The sequence below is a fragment of the Spermophilus citellus genome (genome assembly GCF_964194105.1).
Source record: "Spermophilus citellus genome assembly, chromosome: 3".
NCBI classification, from domain to species: domain Eukaryota; kingdom Metazoa; phylum Chordata; class Mammalia; order Rodentia; family Sciuridae; genus Spermophilus; species Spermophilus citellus.
Genome location: NC_138184.1, coordinates 3,043,425 through 3,065,121, shown reverse-complemented (window position 1 = coordinate 3,065,121; position 21,697 = coordinate 3,043,425). Strand labels below are relative to the sequence as shown.

The window sequence follows — 21,697 nt, the reverse complement described above, 5'->3', positions numbered from 1 at the left end:
GACCCGCCACCCCCTCAGCCACCAACGAGGTGCCTGAGATCTGGCACAGTCCCCAAGGATCGTCCAGTGTCTTGCCACAGATCTCGTCACCACAGGCAATGGCACATACACGTCACTCCTCATTATGCAGGTCAAGTGGCTGCGGGACCTGGTCATTTAACGGGGGCGTAGATGCAAAGTACACCCCGAGTCGTCATCTTAGGTTTAACTGTGTCACGCTGTGTTGGGGCTGGCCGGGTGGCCTGGTGACGAAGGCAGGCACGCAGGCCCTGGTGCCACCCCCAGGACGGCAAGAAGATACCAAGACCAAGAGGCGGTTGCCCAGCGGGGGTTAGGGTGACCGGCGCTCCCTTTGCCCTGGCGGCTGGGACACCATCACCCTAACTTCTGGGGACCCTGCCACTGAGCGACGCCCCAGCGCCTCTGCGCAGCGTCCCCGTCCCCGTCCCCGTCCCCGTCGGCCACCTCCAGAACTGTTCCCGCCCCAAAGGAAACCGCCCGCCGAGGAGCCCCGCCCAGCCCTGGCGGCCCTGCCGCTTCCTCCCTCGAGGTCGCGGGCGGGGACCTGGGGTGGCTCCCGGCCTAGCGCCGGGGAGGTCGGTGCCCGCGGGGCGGCCCTGGGGTCCAGAATCGCAGGGGGAGCAGGTCTCCTTGGCTCCTTGTCCTCCTGTCCTCGGGTCCCCTGCCCTCTGTCCCCACGTGGCGGTGCGCGCCGGGGACTTTCCCCTGAGGGCGCGGAGGCGGGAGCGCACGCTGCCCAGACGCAGAAGGGGCGGCGCCTCTCCCGAGAGGCCACAGCGGCCACCCCCAGGACCCAGGGCCACCACCGTCGCCACCCCGTGGACCAAGGACCAGCGCCAGCGCCGCGGCCCGGGTAGGTGGGGACGGGACGGGTGGGCGCAGGGCTGGGAGTGACCCCTCCTGTCCCTGGGCGCCACCTGTGTCCCTCTCGACCCCTCCTGGGACACAGGTCCAGTGGCCGCCTGCACCCCCACCCGGCCGCCACTTCCCCCAGGACCCCCGAGGACCCGACGGCCGCTGCCTGCAGCGCCTGCCCCAGCACGGGTGGCTCTTGGTGCCCAGCCCAGCAGAGGCCATGTCATGGCTTTTCCTGGCGGTGGCTAAAGCGGGACTTGGGGAGGCCACCGCGGTGGGAGCCAGGCGCCTGGAGCCCAGGAGGAGCTGGGACCTGTCCCTGCCCCTCCTGGAGGAGGAGCTGCGACGCCGGCGGGGACACTGGGCACACCACACACGGTAGGGACGGTCACATGCCTGCAGGGGACCATGGTTAAGACAGCGAAGGTGACCAGGCCACCTCTGAGGGGTGGATGTCCGCAGCCTCCCCGCGGGCCGGGCCTGAGGAGGCCTGGACGCAGCACGGGGGACAGCCCAAGCTTGGCACATGCAAGAAATGCAGGTCCTGGAGCAGCCGCCTGGCCACCTTGCTCCTGGCAGAGGCTGGCCACCAGCTTCGCCCCTCGTCCTCCGTTCCCCTCCGTAAGGGGGCAATTCAAAGAGCCCAGCTCGGGTGTCACTTGCTGGCACAGGGCCTGGCGTGTAGTAGGTGCTCAGTGAATTCCTGTTGGACAGACGCAGCCGTCGACGCAGCCCAGTGACCGGGCCTTGTCCTTCAGCCCGGCTCCTCATAACAGAGTTTTTAAGTGACACTTTTATTTATTTTTAAATTTCTGAGATGGGGTCTCACTGTGTCACCCAGGCTGCCGGGAACCTGGGCTCAAGAAGCTCCTGTCTCCGCCCCGGAGGGGCGGGCCCTGCCCACACACCTGGCCTCCTGGACATTGTTTTATTATCCCGGAGGGACGGCACCACTGTGGGCCAGTCCTGAGGGAGCAGGTGAGACTCACCATCTTGTTAGGGAGAGAGGATCCAGAGGCAGGAAGCACTCATGGAGTGCTTACTGTATACCGGATGCCCTCTGCCCAGTCAGCTGATTGGATCATTGAGTACTCTGTCAGTATTGATTCATTCACTCAGCGTTTAGTAAGCACCTACTGTGTACCAGGCACTGTGTGGTTCTTTCACTGATTATCTGGCCAGCATCTATTGAGTGCCAATACAGCACAAACAAGTCCCAGCAACGTTCCTAGCCTGTGCCTGGAGGCTCCCTGGGGAGGCTCTCTCCAGTAGGAAAGGATGGCTACTCCCCAGCGTAAATAAGTGAAGTCTGTAGTGTCCCCTGGTGAGAAGTGGACATGAGGAAAATGAGGCAGGGAGGGGTGGGGTGGTGCTGGTCAAGTGGGTACTGGGGAAAGTGCTGAGGCATGGCCTGTGCAAAGGTCCTGAGGCAGAGCCAAGCCTGGGACAGTGCACCAGAACAGAGAGCAAGGAGCAGGAGATGTTTGTCCTCAGGGAAGACGCGGGGTTGTCTCGGAGGAGCAGTCGTGCCTAACCCAACTGCCCGAGTCTCCTTCCGGTCCCAAGCCAGCTCCTCACACCCTCCCATCCCGTCCATCCGCTTGTCCTGTGGGCAGTGACCCCCACTGCCACCAGCCTCCACCTGGTCCCAGCTTCTGCCCGTGCCCCACAGCCTGTCGGCCCTGCAGAGGCCAGAGAGTGCTGTGAACGGATCCCTCCTCCCAGTGCCCACAGCCCTCCGCGGCTCCCACCTCCCTCCTGGTCAGAGCCCAATCCCTGCGCAACCTGACCGCCCCCTGCCCCCTCCTCTGCTTCAGCCCCGGCCCCCACAGGCCAGGCCCAACCTGCCCCAGGGCCTGTGCACAGTGGTGCCTCTGCCTGAGCCCCTTGGCCTGGTCTCCATCTGAGTTGTCCCCCGCTTCCTTCAGGCCTCAGCTCAGAGGCCCCGGGCTCCCACCCGCCCCCAGCCCCCACCTCTGCGCGGCACCCGCTGGCTTCCTGCAGGGCACTTTCCATTTTCGAGATGATCTGGCTCTTTTCTCATTTCCTGTTGGTCTCCCTGGAGTGACGTGTGCCACATAGGGCGGAGGAGGTGCCCGTCCCTGCCTGCAGAGCACTGAGCCGCGTGCGCACAGTAGGTGCTCAGTAAATGCTCGTTCTGTGGAGGACACGTGGGGCACGCGGGGGCCCCGGGGACCAGGAAGGTGCGTCCCAGACACGGGGAACAGATCCTGCCAGCGCCGAGGGTGACGCTGGCCCCGGTGCCGCATGGCCAGGCCGGCGTCCAGGGCAGACCACGTCGCCCAGCGTCCCCTGCGGGGTGGACCCAGGGACCCTGCATGGGGCACTCTGCAAGCTGCACCCTCCCCGAGGGCCACTCTGACGTGAGGTCCCAGTCGCGGGGACTGAGGCCGAGACGCCCCGAGGTCTGTGCCCACCCTTGGGGGGTGGACTCTGTCCCCAGGCCATGGGAGGTTCAGCAGATGACCCGAGCTCAGCGGGCAGGACACGGGGGACAGCGTCCAGGGAGTCCGGCTGAGCTTGTGGGCTCTGGGCCTCCGGGGTCAGGGGTCCCCCAGGTCCCGTGCCTCAGGAGCAGCTGTGCTGACTCCCACCGCGGCCTGGGGCCCCTGCGCTGTCCCCCGCAGGGACAGCGGGATTGTGGACCCTTTCCACAGACAGGAAGGCTGAGACTTTTGGGGGGGACCGGGGATTGAACCCAGGGGCCTTAACCCCTGAGCCACCTCCAGCCCTTTTGAAGGATATTTTGTCAGCGTCAGGGCCTCACTGAGTGGCTGAGGCTGGCCCTGAACTTGCCATCCTCCGGCCTCAGCCTCCGAGCCCCCGGGTCACAGGCCTGCGCCACCCGCCCGGCTGCACTGAGGCTTCACGGTGCACACCAGGGCCTCGCGTGGGTCAGGCTGCGGCAGACTCGCCGTCCGCCCTCCTCCACCCAGTGCTGACGTGACCACGTGGGCCACTGCGCCGGGGGACGCAGTGTGCACCGGGCCTGTCCAAGGGCTCAGCCTGGCGCTAGCCACACTGGGAGCTGAGCCCCAAGCCTGCTGTGCCCTCTGCTCAGCGCTCAGGTGACTCCTCAGGTGGCGCCTGGTGAACGGAGGCCCTCAGCCCTGGGGACCTTGGCGCCTGCGTCCCTGTGGGAATGGCCGCGCAGGGCGGTTCAGCTGATGGGCTTCCGTGGGACCCAGAGCCAGCCTCCACACAAACCGCCTTTGTCACCAACCTGATTCCCAGCTGCCCGAGGGCGGCCGCAGGAAGCTCCGACCTTGTTTCCTTTCCACATTTTCACATTTCGTGGAGGTCACCTGGGTTCCTCCGCGGAGGCTGCGGGGACACCAGGCACTGCACACCACCGTCAGTCAGTCGGCCACCACGGTTTTTGTTTTTGTCCTGGGGTTTGACCCAGGGTGCTCCACCCCTGAGCCACAACCCCAGACCCAGCCACTTTTATTTTGAGACAGGGTCTCACTAAGTTGCCGAGGCTGGCCTTGAACTTGTCATCCTCCTGCCTGAGTCTCCTGAGTTGCTGGGACGGGTGTGGCACCAGTGTTTGTCTTGATTGTGGCACAGTCGTTTCCGGGAGCCATCAGGGAGTGGCAGGAACCCTTGACCTGAGGACCAAGCGCTGGAGGGACATATCAGTCCATGGCTTAAGTAGTCATCTTGGTAATTTCAGAAACTTTAGACTAGCTTGTGGTCCCACCTGAATATGAGATCCTTGTCGTTTTTCTTCTGAGTGCCGAGTTCAGGTCAGGGAGGGGGAGCGCAGGTCCTCCTCGGCACTCTCCAGTTCCTGGGGGGAAACATCTTCCACCCTCCACTTCTCTCGGGAGGGCCGCACCCCAGCCCTCTGTATTTTTTATTTTGAGTCGGGTCTCGCTAAGCAGCCCAGGGTGGCCTCAAACTTGCCATCCTCCCGCCACAGCCTCCATCCTACTGGGACAACAGTGTGGCCGCTGTGCTGGGTGCCAGTCTTCTCAAGAGGACCTGTCTTGTGGGTTAGGGTCCCCGAAGGCCCCACTTCAACTCAATTGCCCCATAAGGACTGTCCTCAGTAAGGTCCCCTGTAAGGTGCTGAGGGCCCGGCCTTTAGCCTACGACTGACGACACAGTGCAACCTCATGGCAATGATGACGCGTGGCAGACAGATGCGCTCGGCCTTGTGGTCACAAACATGGGCACTGAATGGCTGCCTGCCGTGGAAGGGAAAAGACACAGCCTGCCGGTCCCCTGGCCCAAGTGTGGCAAGCGTCCTCTGTCCAGGGCCAGATGGTGTCTGCTGCAGCCACTGGCCTGCTCCAGTGCAGTGAGGAGGCAGCCTTGGCCACGTGTGGGGCGGGAGTGTGGCTTTATCAACAGATACACTGGGGACTGCATTGCTTGTCGCTGCGATGTGATCAGGTGGCCTGGAGGAGGGCGGGGCTGAGTCGTGCGGAGGCCTGGGGCAGCTGTGCTCCGAGCAGAGATTCAAACAGGGCGCTGTGGCACACGCCTGCCATCCCAGGGGCTGTGGAGGCTGAGGCAGGAGGGTGGCGAGGGTGAGGCCAGCCTCAGCAACTTAGCAAGACCCCGTCTCAGACTAAATCAAGAAGGGCTGGCTGGGGTGGCTCGGTGCTGCGGCACCCGCGGGGCCCAGGGTTCCATCCCCTGAATAAGGGGCCCGAGGTGTGACCTCAACTCCTTTTGCTCTCAACCTTCCGCCTCAGGAAGAAGGCCCTGTCCGAGGGCCACAGTCTGGGACCTCAGACCTCCCAGAACACTCGCTCTGCTCCTCACAACCCAGCGGGCCGCGCGCTCCTTATGGCCACACACAAAGGACAGGGACGGCTCTGGCTCCTGGGAACTCACAGATGTGCCGGGCGGCGTCCTCTTGATGAACTGGCCTGAGGTGAGTTGCAGCCACTGACTGACCTGAGGTCTAAGTGGCTCCCGGTTTTCAAGTCCCTTTCTCCTCTGCCCCCCCACAGCCCCCCATGGCTCCCACCTCCCTTGGGGTCAAAGCCCCCATCCTCCCTGTGACCCCCAGGCCCTGTCCTCCCTGCCGCAGTCTCCTCTCCCCATCCCCTGGCTGCTTCTGGGTGCCTCCAAGGGCCAGGCTCCTCCTGCCCCAGGGCCTTTGCACTGCTGTGCCCACCTCCCAGAGTGCTGCTGCCGCCCAGGGACCCCGTCACGTCTTGTTAGGCTCCCTTCGAGGCCACCCTGGGCCACACTGTGCGACTCGAGCCCCAGCTCCACGCCGGGCACTGTCTGCCCTGCTCCCCGGCAGACTCTGGGAAGGGGGCCATCTGTTTGGGCCCCACTGGGCAGTCAGCTCCCATTCTTCCCCGGGTCCCTTCCAGAGCCATTCTCGGCCCCCTCGGCTTCCCTGGGTCCTTCCTGGATTCCTGCCCCGGGGCCCTGTGGACCTGCTGAGGATGACCTTTTTGAAACCCTGCATCATGACCTGGGCTCCACTGGGCCACTGGAGCTGAGGCTGATGGACGCCAGGCCCCTGGGCACTGTGGGCCGGGGCCGGTCACTCTCTGGCGTGGGCGTCCAGCCGCCAGCCTCGGCCCCGGGCAGCCTGGGTTGAGGGGCAGGCTCCGGGCTGCGGGGTTCAGCTGGCACCTCCCACGAGGGCAGGAGGTCCCGGCTGGCGGCCGAGGGCAGGGGAAGTGTTCCCAGCGTCAGGATGGCGCCAAGGCTGTTCCCCAGGCCTGGACGGGGACCTGGAGGCCTAGTGCAGGGCTTGGGATGCCGTCCCCAGGGTGTGTGCCCGGGGCAGGTGCTGGCCTGGCTCTCCTCGCCCACAGCCTGAGCGCCGCCGCCTCCACGCCCGACCAGTCGGGGGGGGGGGGTCAGGGCACAAGCTGCTCCCTGCAGGCCCCGTCCACGCAGGAGGGGGGACAGGGAGGGAACGGCCCGGTGGCTGCAGAGCCCCCGCGGAGGCTGAGACCTGGGTGAGGAGACCCCGAAGGTGACAGGGAAAGAACAGCCGCAAGGCCGGAGCCTGCGGTGCACAGAGCCCGGGCGGGACCCCAGCTGGCCTCTCAGCCACACGGAGCGCAGGGCACGGCTCCCAGGAGGCCTGGCAGTCCCGCCGCGGACACAGCGGCAGGCGACCGTGGTCCCTGCACATCACCGCGTGGGCTGTGTCAGCCGGCAGTACTGCCAGACAGATCCCCCAGGACTCTGGCCACACGCGCAGACGTCCATCAGACAGTCACCACCTCCCGGCTCGGGGTCCGGGATGGAGGGGCTGCGTGGCGGCTTGGGGGCTCTGGCACTCGGGACACTGCAGCGGGACATCACAGGGGTCCCCTGACCTGGGCTCCACTGGGGCCACAGGAGCAGCTGCCAAGGTGGCGGGGGGCAGGAGGCCTAGGCTCCTGGCCACAAGGGTGTCTCCGGGGGCTGCTCACCCCATGGCCGACCCCACAGCGCTAAGGAGAGCCAACCAGGGCTGCAAGTCCCTGTCCCTGCCACCTCCTCTTAGTTAATGGAGCAGCCCCACACAGCACTCCAGGGCCTTCCACATTTGTGAACACCAGATTGTGCGTCCCCAGGCCGTCCAGGTGGCCGACTGCCTCCTGGTGGGCACGGCCCAAGCACCTGCTGGTCCAGGCTGTGGTCAGAACCTGCCATATGTGAAGGCCACCTGGTTCCCGGAACAAGCCCCCACTGCAGCCACTGAGGCCCGGAGCCAGGCGGCCCCGGCTCTAAGCCTGCATTCACTCCCCAGCTGTGTGGCTTTGGGCAACTAACTTGGCCTCTCTGTGCCTCACGTCTTGTCCTTGGCCAGAGCCACGTCTGTCTGTGCCGCCACGTGACTCACCTGCTGTGTCTTGCACAGGAGAAAGTGGATGTCAGAGGGAGGTGACCCAGGTTGGCTGCCCCAACATGGTGGCACCCCAGGGGAGGGAGGTGAGACAACGGGTGGCCTCCCTGAGCTGCTGCTCTCGGGTGGTGACCCTGGCCCTCTCCCATCTCCCCCAGATCTGCCCCAGCAGCCCTCCAGGAACCTGGCCCGAGGCACGGGGAAGGGTCGCCGGCATCCAGAACATGCCTCCCCGCTCCGCAGCTTCTCCTGCCTGCAGCCGCACCCACCCGTGCCCATGGCCTGCCCGGGCCCGTCACTGCCCGGCGCCTTCGACCTCCTGGGCGCGGCCGGCAAGGACAAGCTGCTCTACCTGAAGCACAAGCTCAAGACACTGCGTCCGGGCTGCCGGGGGGCCGGCCTGCTGCACGCCATGGTGCTCCTCACGCTGGGCCAGGAAACCGAGGCCAGGATCTCCCTGGAGGCCCAGAAGGAGGACGCGGCGGCCCGGCTGGTGGCCCGCCAGTGGGCCGGCGTGGACGGCGCCGAGGCCCTCGAGGAGCCCCCTGACGTGTCCTGGGCCGTGGCCCGTGTCTACCACCTGCTGGCCGAGGAGCAGCTGTGCCCAGCCTCGCTGCGGGACTCGGCCTACCAGGCCGCCCTCCGCGCCCACGGCTCCAGGGGCGACCACCAGCTGGCCGAGCTGCAGGACGAGGCCCGGGACCGGTGCGGGTGGGACGTCGTCCGGGACCTGAGTGGCTTCCAGCCCCTCTGTTCCGACCTGGGTGGCCTCCCACCGTCCTCGGTGTCACCCTCTGGGGCCAGAAGCCTCCCACGCCCCATTGACAGCCAGCGGGACTGGAGCCAGGGGCGCTCCCTGCGGTCCACCAGCAGCCCGGTCTCGCTGGCCCGCAGCTTGGCCATCAGTCAGTCCCCTACCATGCCCCTCGAGAGCCCGCAGCGCAGCGCCCCGGGGCCCAGCAAGCTCTCCCAGGAGCCCCAGGCCAGCCCGGGGCCTGAGCCTGTCCCCACCGGCTGCCAAGAGCCAGAGGAGATGAGCTGGCCCCCCTCTGTGGATGCGGCCTGCTCCCCGGAGCTGGCAGACTGCCCGGTCCCCAGGCTCCCTGCGGCGGCCCCAGCCCCAGCCCCTGCCCACCCCCCTGAGCCCCCCGAGGCTCCAGAGACCAGCAGCCAAGACCCAGTGGAGTGCACAGAGCGGTCTGCGGGCCCTGGACCTCTGCCCCTGCCCACTGTGGAGGCCACTGAGAGTCCTGGCCTCGTCAAGGAGAGGACACCACCCCAACTCTCGGGAGAAGAGACTGCATCCCAGAAGAGCAAGCCAAGCCCACCCACGGCCTCAGCCCCGGCCCCCACGGCCTCCCTGCCTTCTCCCCTGCCTCCGACCCCAGCCTCCGAGTCCCCCTGTCCCTCCTCCTTTGAGTCAGTGTCGTCGGAGCAGAAGTTCTATAACTTTGTGGTCCTCCACGCCAGGGCTGACGAGCAGGTGGCCCTGCGAGTGCGGGAGAAGCTGGAGGCCCTCGGGGTGCCAGATGGGGCCACCTTCTGCGAGGACTTCCAGGTGCCGGGGCGCGGGGAGCTGCGCTGCTTGCAGGACGCCATTGACCACTCGGGCTTCACCATCCTGCTGCTGACCTCCAACTTCAACTGCCGCCTGAGCCTGCACCAGGTCAGCCAGGCCCTCATGAGCAGCTTCACGCAGCACGGGAGGGAGGACTGCGTCGTCCCCTTCCTGCCCCTGGAGAGCTCTCTGGAGCAGCTCGGCCCCGACACGGCCAGCCTGCTCACGGGCCTCGTGTGGCTGGACGAGAACTCCAAGGTCTTCACCAGGAAGGTGGCCAACACCTTCAAGCCGCAGAAGCTGCGGGCGCGCAAGGCCCACTGGAGGAAGGAGCAGGACGTCCGCGCCCTGCGGGAGCACAGCCAGCGCCTGGAGGGCGAGCGGCGGCATACGGCCGCCATAGGCGCCGCGTACTGGGACAGCCTGCAGAGCTACGGGGCCTGGCAGTCGCAGGTGGACAGGCTCCAGGCAGCCTTCGGCAGCCACTTGTCCTTCGGGACTCAGGTGCCTCACCCGTCTCAGGTACCCCTGGGGGGCCAGGTGCCCTGGGGGGGGCCGTCCCCCCTCCCCACCTGGCCGGGATACCCCCAGCCGCCGCCGTGGCCAGCGGGCAGCCCCGCACCCGCCTTCCCGCCGCCGCCCGCGGTCCCGCCGGCCCCGGGGTTGCAGCCCCTCATCATCCACCACGCGCAGATGGTGCAGCTGGGGCTCAGCAACCACATGTGGAACCAGAGAGGGGCCCAGGCGCCCGAGGACAAGACGCAGGAAGAAGGGCGGTGACCAGCCGGGCCACGGGGCCGCCCTGGACCCCAGCTCGGCCGGGCAGGGCCCGTGGACCCCACCGGCGCGCTCCCTTCGGGTCGTTGCCCAGGAGCCGTCCCCACGCGGGCAGAGGGCTTCGTGGGCCTGGGGTCGAGGAGGGACACGGGAGGTGGGGCGTTTGACGGTAATAAATATTTATTGAAGGTTCCTCGTCTGCCCGGCGACCCGCTGAGAGCACGCGGCCAGGCGCCCCAACGACGGGAGGCGGAAGCCGCGACCACGCGGGCGTCCTCTCGAGGGTAGAGCAGGACGTTGCGTCACCTGCTCTCCTCCCATTGGTCATGAATGGGTCACATGACTTCTGTCCCGGTTGCAAAGGACCCTGGGAAATGTAGTCCTCAGAGGGGGGGTGGCCACGTGCTTTTCAGAAAGGCTGGGTTCTAATAGCAAAGAAGGTGGAGACAAAAGATGTTGGGAGCCGGGCTTGGTGGCCTGCGCCTGTAATCCCAGCTCTGTGAGCCTGAGGCAGGAGCATCGAGAGTTCAAAGCCAGCCTCAGCACCAGCGAGGCACTTAGCAACTCAGTGAGACCCTGTCTCTAAATAAAATATCAAACAGGGCTGGGGATGGGGCTCCGTGGTCCAGCGTCCTGAGCTCAGTCCTCTGTACACCACGCTGTTACTTGGGAGAACTTCTGGGACCACCCACTTCAGGCCTACCGTTCACGGTGCTCTTTAATGCGTGCCCTGGAGTCCCCCCACCCCCACCACTGGAAAATAAGAAAGGCCAGACCCTCTTCTGAGCTTTTCACACTGACAGACTTTTTTTGAGGCCGGGTCTCACTGAGTTGCTAAGAGTCTCACTAAAGTGCTGAGGCTGGTTTGGAACTTGCCATCCTCCTGCCGCAGCCTCCCAATCAATTGGAATTACAGGCTTGGCCGCCGTGCCCAGCACATTGAGGGACCTCCAGGGGACCCCGAAGGGAGGAGTTCTGAAGGCCCATTTAACAGGTGGGGAAATAGGCCCAGGGAGCGAACTGTGGCCCCAAACATGGCCAGGTTAGGGGAGAGGTCACCACCACGGTAGAAGCCAGGTCCCGGGAAGGGACAGAGGAGGCCCCCTCCCCAGCAGCGCAGGTCGAGGCAGGGTTGGGGCCAGGCCAGGTGGGGCTGGCTGAGTCACCCCCCAGCCACGCACCCTTGCTATTTTCGTTGCTGACTCAGGCTTCGTCACAGCCGGCTCCCCACGGTGGCCTGGAGTGACACCCAGGAGCGGAGCCTCTGAGCCGATTCTGGAGTCGGGCAGGGGGCTCCTGGAAACTGCTCTGTCCACCGGCCGGGGGCGATGGCCAACGGGGGAGACCTACTGCGCAGGGCCCAGGGCGTGGCGGGGCGAGAACAGAAGGGGTCGTGGGAGGGAACTAGAAGCAGGAGAATGTCAGACACACACCGGAAGGGACTGGAGGAGGAGGAGGAAGCAGGGTGAGGTGATGTCGGGTGTCCAAGAGGAAGGGCCTTAAGGGGCCCAGGAGGTGGCGTGGGGCCCAGAGCTGGGGGGAAAAAGCAGAGGTCCCCGCAGAGGGCACAGCCGAGTAAAGGCAGGACCCAGCAGGGCGTGGTGGAGGCTGAAGGCAGAGAAGAGTCCGAGCGGCTGGGGCAGGGGACGTCAGGGCTGGGAGAGCTGGGCAGGGCCTCTGCGCTGCGGGAGGACTCGGGCTTGGACCCCGAGGGGGGCGGGAACCACGAGAGGAGGGCGGGGCCTGACCCGGGTGTTCGCGGGCGCCCTCTGGTGGCTGCTTCGGAGAGGACAGGCTAGGGGTGTCCAGGGCAGGAGCTGGGGACCTGCTGTGGTCCAGATGGCAGCAGAGGAAGTGGGGAACCCTTTCCCATTCCTAAGGCCGCTGGACAAGAATCCTGCCTGGGCAGCGTCACTATCACAGATCAGCCCATGGGGCCTCGGCAGCTGGAAGAGCCAGGCTCCCGACCCCACTCCGCCTCCGAGGTACTGTGGCATCCACAGCAGTCCTGGTCTCTTTGGGGCTTCGTCTTCCCTGGCCATAAAATGGACCCAGCGACCTCAGAATGCTCGCTCCTGCCTGTCCCCTCATGACCCCAGCACACGGAGGACCCGTGGCAAGGACCTGAGGGCCTGCCCAGAGACGGCATCACTGTGCGCGGTTTACAGGTGGGAAACTGAGGTCCAGAAAGGTGAAGTCACTTGTCCAAGAGCACACAGCCACTTGGGCAAGAGAGAGGCCCAGAGACCGCAAGCTGCCAGTGCATCTCCTGCGTCAGATTTCCCACACATCCATCGCCCTTTTCTGGTTTTTGCAGGAGAGGGCTGTAACCCCGGCCACCTGGGCCAGCGCTCCCCCAATGAGCCTATCTAGCCTCTTCCTGTCTGCTCCTTGATTGTTGATTCTAGTTACTCCCAGGCTGCCCCAAGGGCAGGTGGAACACCCCACCCCCACCCCGTTTCTTTTCCCCAGACCTTTTTATATTTTATTTTGTGATAGGGTCTTGCTAAGTTGCTGAGGTCTTGAACTCAGGGTCCTCCTTCCTCAGCCTCCGGAACCGGGGGTCATGGACCTGTCTTGGTCCTGGAGGCTTTTTTTGGTGGTGGTGCTGGGGACTGAACCCAGGGCCTTGTGCATGCAAGGCAAGCTCCCCAGCAACTGAGCTGTATCCCCAGCCCATCGCGGAGGCTTTTTCCAGGACACAGGGCACACAGTGTTCAGTAAGTGAATTCACTTGAGGAACCATTATTGAGCACTTGCTGTGTGCAGGCCTGTTCTGGGCACTGGGGATGCTGAGCTGACCCGTCTTGGCTAGTTCAATGGACAGTGAGTGGGGAGCTATTGAGTCATGGTTCCCTTTATCCAGCCAGCATTTATTGAGCACCTGCTGTGTGCAGGAGACAGGCACTGATCAGGCAGTGCTGGCCTTTAGGGATGTGACAGGGCCCTGGGGGATTGAAGGGAGCTGCTGGAAGGAGGAAGTGGCTGAGAGCAGAGGGTGAGCCTTGACTAAGTGGAGATGGGACCGTCCCCAGCCAGGGCTCTGTCCACTCCTGCACCCAAGGCTGGGGCCTGCCTTCAGGCTGGGTTGTTCCAGGGGAAGTCCCCTGTGAGTCACGCAGCCTTGAAGAAAAATAGGAAGAAACAACAATGCAAAACGTCCCCTTCTTTAAAGCCTGTGTGACTCTTTTTGAGGTCAGTATGCCCAGGGTGGCCTGCAGCTGTGTCCCTGCTTGGGAAACTCTCCTGGCCGTGTTAGGGTTTCCCAGAGAGGACCTTTGCCCCGTGTCACACAGCACTTGGTGGCCTGGGCTTGGCACTCCACGGCTCGGTTGTCTCGTGACTGGAACATGTAGACAGTGTGGCCCTGCTCACAGGGACAGACGTGTCTCATCGTTTTTGCTGGGACCAGCGGCCAAACTTCTCGTCCCAGCAACGACAGGAGGATTCAAGCCTGAGGTCCGCTGGGCAACCTAGTGAGACTGTCTCAAATAAAAAGTTAAAAAGGGCTGGGTGTGGCTCGGTGGCAGGACTCGGTGTGGCACCCGCGAGGCCCGGGCTCCAAGCCCAGCAGCACAAGAGAGAAGGGGGGCAGCAGCCCTTGGCAGTGAGCTCCGCTGGATCCCCACCCCGTAGCCACGTCCCGTCTGGGGACTGGCTGTTCCGGACACTTCCTGCCTATGGAGGCACACGGGGGCCTGCACCTGGCTTCCTGTCCTGCCCTCAGCCCCGGGTTCTGCAGGGCCCACCCCGTGCGCCGGGAAGTCCCCGCTGGCTCCCTCTCCTGGATGCACGTGTTAGCGCTGCCCGGGGGCGGCCGGGCGCTGCCGGGAGCGGGAAGGCGAGTGTGCGCATGCGCGCTGTGTTGGACTCGGTGCCTCTGTTTTGGGGCGAACCCGGCCTTGCGCGGCTGGGCGAGGGCTCTGCCCCTGAGCTGTGACCGCGGCCCCCACTTTCCTTCTTGATGACGCTCCTTGGGCGGCCCTGGCCGCACGCGGGGTCTGCAGCAGCGCCGGGCTGGCCAAGGGCCGAGCTGCCCCCAGCTGGGTGGAGGAGGAGGAAACGGCCCTGCCCGTTCTGGGTCACCCTGACCCTGGAGCCAGAGGTTGGTGTGACCAGCCTCCAGCTGGCCCCACCTGGGGAACTGAAAGTCAGGTGGAGACCAGGCCTCCTGCCCGGCGGGGCCGGCCAAGGGGCAAGCGGGGTTCCCTGCAGTGTTTTCCTCAAATGGAATTTAGGGAAGGCATCCAGGATGTCCCCTCGGGTCAGTGGCCTTGCACTGCCAAGTCCAGTGGCACTCCTCCACGCTCCTCACCCTCTGCCTCCCACCTGCCAGGCAGGTGCTGCTCCATCTCGCCCTGGCTCCCCGCTGGCCCTCCTCAGGGGCTTCTCTGGGCCCCACCCTGAAGATCCCCAGCGCAGCGCCACGCCCACACTTCGCGATTCTGAACACAGGCCGCGCTCGTCCGTCCGAGGCCACCTGCCTTCTCCATCAGGACGGGCCTTCTGTCCACTCCGCTGCTGGACCCTAGGGCCCAGCAATCAGTGTTTGGCTTTGATGAACACACCCGGCCCTGCTTCTCCTCTCCACCACAGCCTGGTCCTTCCCTCCACTGTCCTGGGACTGAGCACCTGCTGTGTACCCCAGAGGCTGGAGGCCCTGCGGCTGCCTTCCTAGGCGTAGGGCCCACGGGCGGGGGCAGACCTGTGAGGGGTGTCCCAGAGTGTGCCTGGGTGTGAAGGGGACACAGAGGGCACTGCCAGGCCGTCGGGGAGGGGTGCTGAAGGAAGGGAGGGTCCTCTGGTGTGTGGGGGGGAAGCATGGCCACGTGAACCCGGGCACGGACTGTCTGTCCAGCCTGGAAAGGGACGACTTAGGGACACAGGTTACCTTGGGGAGCCAGACAGGGCCACTAGATGGCGCCGTGTGACAGCAGGGCGGGGAAGCAGCCTCCCACTCAGCCTCTGAAAACAGCCAGGTGGTGTCCTCACCATAGGCCACCCCAGTGCTCCCTGCCACACTGCAGATGGGGACACCGAAGTGGGCGGGGGCATTGGTTTGCAGGTGGCCAGGCCAGACGGCAGGGCAGCGCCCACGGAGGCTGAGCTTGCCCTCCCAGCCCTGCCCGAGGTCACCTCCGAACCAAGACCTGGGCTTCCTGGCTCAGAGACTGACCCCAGGTGGCCCTGGGGGATCCTATTTTTAACCTGTTCTGTGGCCCAGCGCAGCCTTATTATAGCCCTGGGAGGCTGCCAAGGGCGCTAAAGTCCGTCATCTCTGCCAGAGGAGCTGCCAGGGAGCCCTGCTGCCCGCCCTTGCTGGGCCCCCGTGCCCTCTCCCTGGGCTGCGCTCTTGGGAGCTCCATTTATCCCTCCTACTTGAGGCACTACATGTTTTTCTTTAGGTTTAAAAAATCAACCCTTTTAAAAACAGGGCCATTCACCATGTGCGGCCTCCCGACCCCACAGGGCCCCTAATGTGGGCAGGCTGAAGTGGCCGTCACCCTAAGAGGCTCAGCACCGGTCTCTCATCTTCAGGGTGGGTGGTGAGCCAGGGTCTGCCTGTGCTCGGCCCCAGGATGCTGGCAGAGGGCAGGCTGCGCAGGACATGCTCAGCAGGTCCAGCTGAGCTCAGGGCCAACGGAGGGTGCCTCAGGCAGGGCAGGAGAGGCAGGCAGGCGGCAGGAGCAACCTTCATAACGGCCGCTGCCCAAGGCAGGCACCGCCCGGCTCCCTCACTGGCCCCCTCCAGCACTGGCCAGCCGTCTGCACACCCTGTCCCTCTTTCCTCCCACCCTTCCCTGTTCCACAGCACGGGGTCAGCGCCCAGTCCTCTTGCTGGTTAAGGCGGAATGCCTTGGCAGAAGCCCTGGGAGCAATCTAGGTCCTCTTCAGGTGCCTGAGCCTGTCACTGATGCCACAGGGGCAGGGACAACGGACTGGACACACAGGAACAAAGAATAAAAACTCAAGGTCAGGGTTCAAGGGTCAAGGGAGAAATGACCCGGTGAGGCTGGGCGGTAGATGATCTTGGAGGGCCTCCTGGAAGAGGCTGCTTCATCCAGTCCATTTGAAGGAGGGTGAGTGGGTGGCACTGGGGATCTCAAGTGTCCAGCTCGGGGCCAAGGCTCAACCCCATTCCTGCAGCCAAAGGCGGCAGTGCGGCCTGTGGAGCGAGGACACTCCCCGCAGCACCTGTTGGGGTGACGCCTGGGGCACCTCTGACTCAGCCTCCCTGCCCCCAGCCTTTCTCCTGGACGGGAACTGATGTCCTATGCCCAGGTGCCAGCAGTCCCTGTTGCTCTGCGCAGAGCTATCTTTAACTCAGGACCAGGGGAGGGGCCGCCCCTCGGTAGCTGCTGTCCCCACCCCTGCCCTCCGCTCTCCAGCGTGGGTGCTGTGCGGGCTCTGGAGGGCCACTGACCTGTCGCGAGGGCTGCTGTGCGCCCCACACCAGGATCCAGCCTGGGGGCAGGGTCAGTCTGTGTCTGCCCAGTCCACCCCACCTGAAACCTGCCTGGCCTTTGGGATGACCTTGGTCGCCAAAACCGGGGCTCAACCCTCAACCTGGAGTCTGAGGTTTTTAGGAGCTTTGGTCACCATTCCCCCACCAAGTCCAGCACAGGTCAGGTGCCACTGACGCTGACCCTCAAGGAGAGGCCAGGGGCCGAGCACTGTGGGATGGACGCCCTGCAGGTGCCCAGGCTGCGCGGTGTGGGCCCTGCGCCTCTCCGCGGCCGCCCTGGACCCATCGGCCCGCTTACGCACAACCCGCAGTGCCAGCACACAGAGGCCAACGCGGTCACCTCCTGTCCTCAGGAGGCTGCTGTGAGGGCCCCTCCCACCCAGGGGCACTGTCCGGAGCCACATCCAGCCTTTTCTTTAGGACGCTGCGGAGGCTGGCCTTGAACTTGCCCCTCCTGCCTGGCCTCCGGGCTGCTGAGCTGCAGCCACTGTGCCCAGACCTTCTAGAGCAGGGACGTGGTCAGAGCCGGACAGACGTCACCCCAGAGGAAACGGGCTGGGCGGCAGCTGTGGCGAAGCAGGAGGCGGGGAGGAGGCCGCCCCACGCCCCCTGGGCGGCCCAACAGCATGGCCTCTACGACCAGACACCCCGAGGGCTGGGACTGGGCACCCCCGGCTGCACCCAACCCCAGGGCAGCTGGAAGGTGGGCGGGCACGGGCTCTTGGGACTGCTGACCCAGCCTGGGGCCGCTTTTGACTGGACTGTGCTCACAGAGAGGTGAGGGGCAGGACGCGGCAAGTGGCCAGGGAGGCAGCCGGGGGCGTGCCCTCCCTCTTCTGTGCCCATTTTGCGCGGCAGCCCAACCCCAGAGCAGGCCCTGGACTCAGCGGATTCCGTCGGAGGGCAGAGGTGGAAGCAGGGCCTGTGTTTGGTGCCCAGCGAGCGGCCCTGCCCCAGCCCAGCCAGGCTCTCCCTCCGCCATGCCATGCAGCCACCCAAGGAAGCACAATTCTCTTCAAACACCTGCTTTTTAATGCCCTCGGGCTGCAACGGAAACACCTGCTTCTGCCGTGCTTCGGGAGGGCCAGGATTGTCCTCCTGAGTTAAGTCAAAAGCTTGTCTTGTAAATAAATAAATTTCCTACCTAACACTGCAAACCCAAACCCGCCTCAAGGGCCAGGCGTCCAGTGGTGGTGCTACCCGCTGCGATGGAGCTGGGATCTGCTCCTGCAGGGCTATGGTGCCACCTGGGCAGAAGGATGCCTTCTGCTAACCTGCCCTGGCAACTGTGCGGGCACCCAAGGCCCAGGGGGCGGGGCAAGTGCTGGCGACCTGCTCCCTGGAGACGGCAGGAGACCTGCCTTACTGCAGAGCTGGGCCCTCCCGGGGCAGGCCTGGACTCAGGTCCTGGAGCTGGTCAAGGGCAGGGCTGCTGTGGGCAGGCCCAGACGGGGAAGGCCGCACAGGCGTCCTAGGCTGAAGTGCTCTGCCTGTCCTTTTAATCCGTAAACAGTGGCGCCGGACCACACCCGCTGCCCTGGGAGGCAATCGTGTGGCTTCTTTGGTGCTTGACCTGATCTTCGGTCAAAGTTGGGGGACACTGTTCTCTAAGGAAAATGGGAGGCTGGGAGGCCTGTGCAAGGCAGAGAGGGGTCCCATACACACCTAGGACCACCTCAGGACAGACACAGGGCCTGGGGCTCGCTCCCCAGCACAGCTCACTGGGATGGGTGGCCACAGGCACCAAACCCCTAACTGCCTGGAGGCAGCTCGCGGGGTCCAGCAAACAAAAAGCCTTAAAAAAATAAAATAAAGAACTGCAGCAAAATGTCAGAACCAGGGCACAGCTGGGTCCACCCCTACACCCACCGAGCCCGAAGCTGCGCAGGGCCGTGGGGCAGCCGGAGGACCCTGCTTCTGCACTTGCCAACACCCGACTGGGAGCCACTCCTAACACTGTGGGTGGCCGGGCACCAGGACCTCGGGGTGCAGGAGGCCCCCAGTCCCTCCCAGCATGTGACCCTGTAGGCCGCCAGTGCGCAGGCGCACTAACTGCTCCCTGGTCCAGGGGAGGGGCTGGAAGCGGAGGGCCCTTGGGTGCTGGCAAGGCCGTGGCCTCCCCGGCTCAGTGCAGCTGGATGAAGGCCTCCAGCTCCTCGGGGATGAAGCCCTTGTAGGGGATCTTGTTCTTGTCCAGGGCGCGGGCGGCGAGGCACTGCAGGGTCACGTAGTTGAAAGGCTGCATGGTGCTCTTGGCCAGCAGCCCCTCGTCCAGCAGCTCGCAGGCGGTCTTCTTGAAGGCGTTGGTGGCGTCCATGTGGGCCCCGGCTTCCACCAGGGCGTTCATGATGGCCGGGCAGTTGTTCTGGGCTGCGATGTGCAGCGGGGTGTTGTTGTCAAAGTCCCTGCTGTCCGGGTCGGCCCCACAGTCCAGCAGCACTTTGACCACGTGCAGGGAGGGGAAGGTGCCCACGCGATAGCGGCCCACGTTGGTGGTGTCCTTGTCGGCGGCCATGTGCAGGGGCGTGAAGCCGTTCCTGCCACGGGGAGCACACCGGAGCAGCCGGTAGACGGTCTGGTGCTTCAGGTGCTCCTGGCTGGGGCTGGTCTCCACCTTGCCCATCAGGTAGAGCAGGTGCAGGATGATGGCCAGCGCCTTGGTGAACTGCGCCGAGTCCCCGGGCTCCCTGGGCTGCTGCAGGGCCCGCTCCACTTCCCGGACGCCTTTGCTGAGCACGCCCATGAGGTCTGTGAAGCCGATCTGCGTGCCCAGGCTGCCCTTGGCGGCGCGGTCCTGCAGCACGTAAGAGAAGAGTTCGGCAAAGGAGAGGAAGCTGCTGGCCGTCATGGGGCTCAGGGGCTCCAGGTTGCTCTGCTGCATGTCCAGGGCGTACTTCCACAGGCGGATGCAGCGCTCGAAGTTGCCCGAGTCGGCGTACACGGCGCCCCGGTACCGGATGTAGTAGGAGGTGTCTGGGTGCGAGGGGCCCAGGATGCGCTCCCGGATCAACAGCGCCTGCATGCGCATCTCATCCGGGTCAGTGATCAGCGCTTCCAGTTCCTGGGCGCTGTTCACCTCCCTGGAATAGTCGTAGGCCAAGACCGGCTGCTGGGGCTCGGGTTTGGGCAAATACTCGCCGCCCTGGTGCCGCAGCTCCATGGCGCGTCTCCAGTGCTTCAGGGCCCCCAGCAGATCTCGCTTCTTATCCACATACGTGGCTCCCAGCAGCTCCAGGGCTTCTATGGCAGCTTCCCGGCTGGTGGGGCAGCAGCTCTCATAGGTGAGGGGCTCCTCTGGGGCGGAGCCCTCCTGGGGCGGCCCTGCGCCGGCCGCCTGCGGCTGGCCCGGCTGCTTCTGGATGAGGTACTCCACGATGTTGGTGTGGCCCGTCACGCTGGCCGCCAGCAGCGGGGTCATGCCGTAGCCGTCGCGCTCCATGCGCGCGTTGCAGCCCAGCAGCAGCTGCAGGATCTCCAGGCTGCCGGACTCGGCGCAGTCGTGCAGCGCCGTGTTGCCTTTGGCGCTGCGCCGGTTCACCTGGGCGCCCTGCTCCAGCAGGTAGCGCGCGATCTCGCGGTGGCCCTTGTAGCAGGAGATCATGAGGCACGTGTGCCCGTGCCGGTTGGCCACCTCCAGGTCGGCCTGGTGCTCGCCCACCAGGTAGCGCACCACCTCCAGGTGGCCGTCGAAGCAGGCGGCGCGCAGCGGCGTGGAGTTGGTGCGCGTGGTGCGGTTCACCGAGGCGCCGCGGCGCAGCAGGCTGCGCACCACGTCCAGGTGCCCGGCGGCCGAGGCGGCCCACAGCGGCGGCGCGCCCTCGATGGTCTCGCCGTCGAAGTGCACCGAGCCGCCGGCCTCCACGCTGGCGCCGCAGCGGTCCACCAGGTACTCCACCACGTCCAGGTGGCCGTAGCGGGCGGCGATGAGCAGCGGCGTCCCTCCGCAGGCCACCTCGCCCATCAGCTCATCCAGCTCCTCCCGGCTCCGGCCGCTGAGCAGCTTCTGCAGTAGTTGCAGCTTGCCATCGTGGGCGGCATTGTACACGGCGGTGTGGAGGTCCATGGTCTCGGCCTCCGTCAGCCCATGGGACGGCCGCGGGGGACAGGGAGACGGCGGCTACAGCCCTGATGGGCAGGCGGCAACCTTCACCGTCTCCCCCGCCGCCATCTCAGGGCCTCGGCGGGCGGAACAAAATGGCTGCGGCGACCTTGCGCCTTCGGCCTTTGGGGACATGCCGGGAAATGCAGTCTTCTGCGCGGGACAGCTCCGTAAGATGCGGAGGGACGTTGAAGGCTGAAGACTACATTTCCCAGAAGGCCGCGGGGCAGCCTCTTGAAACCTGTCAGTACGGTGCATGATGGGAATTGCCGTTCCCATCAGCGGATAGCCGGGCAAAAAAGCGATCGAAGGACCTCGACTCCCGGCATGCCCTGCGACACGCTTTGTCTGGTGCGACGCCGGGAAAACTCAGTGACGTTTTTCCTTTTGCTGTCACTTTGCCCGGGTCGACCGGAAGGGCAGGCAGGCTAAGCCTCCAAAAGACTACATTCCCCAGAAGGCTAAGCTGGCCAGGCGGGTCCGAGTTAGTCTTAATGTGGCGGAGCCGCTAACCGGCAGGGGGCGCGCGGGAGAGGCTGAAAAGTTGAGTGGGGGCGAGGAGCTTGGCGTAGCCCGGAGGACGGGTGGCGATCAGGGTTAATCTTCATCACTCGCGTACTTCTCATTCATTCATTCATCCATTCATTCACCCAATACCAGAACAATCCAGAACGTTCTTAGATCCCTTTTTGGTCAAACCTCCCCTCTCGGCCATAGCCACAGCTGATCTGTTCTGTCCCTGTAGTTCTGCCTCTTGAATAATATAAATAGGAAAGCCTGCCGCTGGCAGCCTCTTGCGTGACCTTCTTGCAGGGCTGGGCTCGCTGAGTTGCTGAGGCTGGCCTTAAACTCGCGGTCCTCCGGCCTCAGCCTCCCGGGCCGTTGGCCGCCTGGCCCCGTGAGATGCTGTAGACTTCTCAGGATTTCCCCGCTGCCCCTTGGTCTAGGAAGCTGGGCCACCCCTCTGGAGTTGAGAAGGCCCAAGTCCCTGGTGGCTTGTGTTTGTCCCTAACTTCCTGTGCACTACAACATGGGGAGATGCTGCCACACAGGATTTTGTGGCATATTCTAAATCTTCCTCAT

General features: G+C 65.0%; 2 protein-coding genes across 3 annotated transcripts; one reads left to right on the top strand and one right to left on the bottom strand.

Annotated features, from left to right (window-relative positions):
- Positions 1 to 467: 467 nt before the first annotated feature.
- Positions 468 to 11,237, top strand: TICAM1 (TIR domain containing adaptor molecule 1). Of its 2 annotated transcripts, none has more exons than XM_081286997.1 (3): positions 468 to 874; positions 5,608 to 5,785; positions 7,873 to 11,237. In XM_081286997.1, the coding sequence occupies exon 3, from the start codon at positions 7,992 to 7,994 to the stop codon at positions 10,050 to 10,052; it is 2,061 nt and encodes a 686-aa protein (XP_081143123.1). In that variant the 5' UTR covers positions 468 to 874; positions 5,608 to 5,785; positions 7,873 to 7,991; the 3' UTR covers positions 10,053 to 11,237. The 2 variants fall into 2 exon arrangements, with proteins under 2 accessions (XP_081143123.1, XP_081143122.1); XM_081286996.1 differs by having other exon boundaries at positions 5,604 to 5,785.
- Positions 11,238 to 17,524: 6,287 nt separating this feature from the next.
- Positions 17,525 to 20,711, bottom strand: FEM1A (fem-1 homolog A). Its single transcript, XM_081285828.1, has one exon. It carries the CDS (start codon positions 20,576 to 20,578, stop codon positions 18,641 to 18,643), a length of 1,938 nt encoding a protein of 645 aa, XP_081141954.1. The 5' UTR covers positions 20,579 to 20,711; the 3' UTR covers positions 17,525 to 18,640.
- Positions 20,712 to 21,697: the final 986 nt, after the last annotated feature.

Coding starts and splice junctions, on each gene's coding strand:
- TICAM1 (XM_081286997.1), top strand. CDS start 7,992: ATGGCCTGCCCGGGCCCGTCACTGCCCGGCGCCTTCGACCTCCTGGGC.
- FEM1A (XM_081285828.1), bottom strand. CDS start 20,578: ATGGACCTCCACACCGCCGTGTACAATGCCGCCCACGATGGCAAGCTG.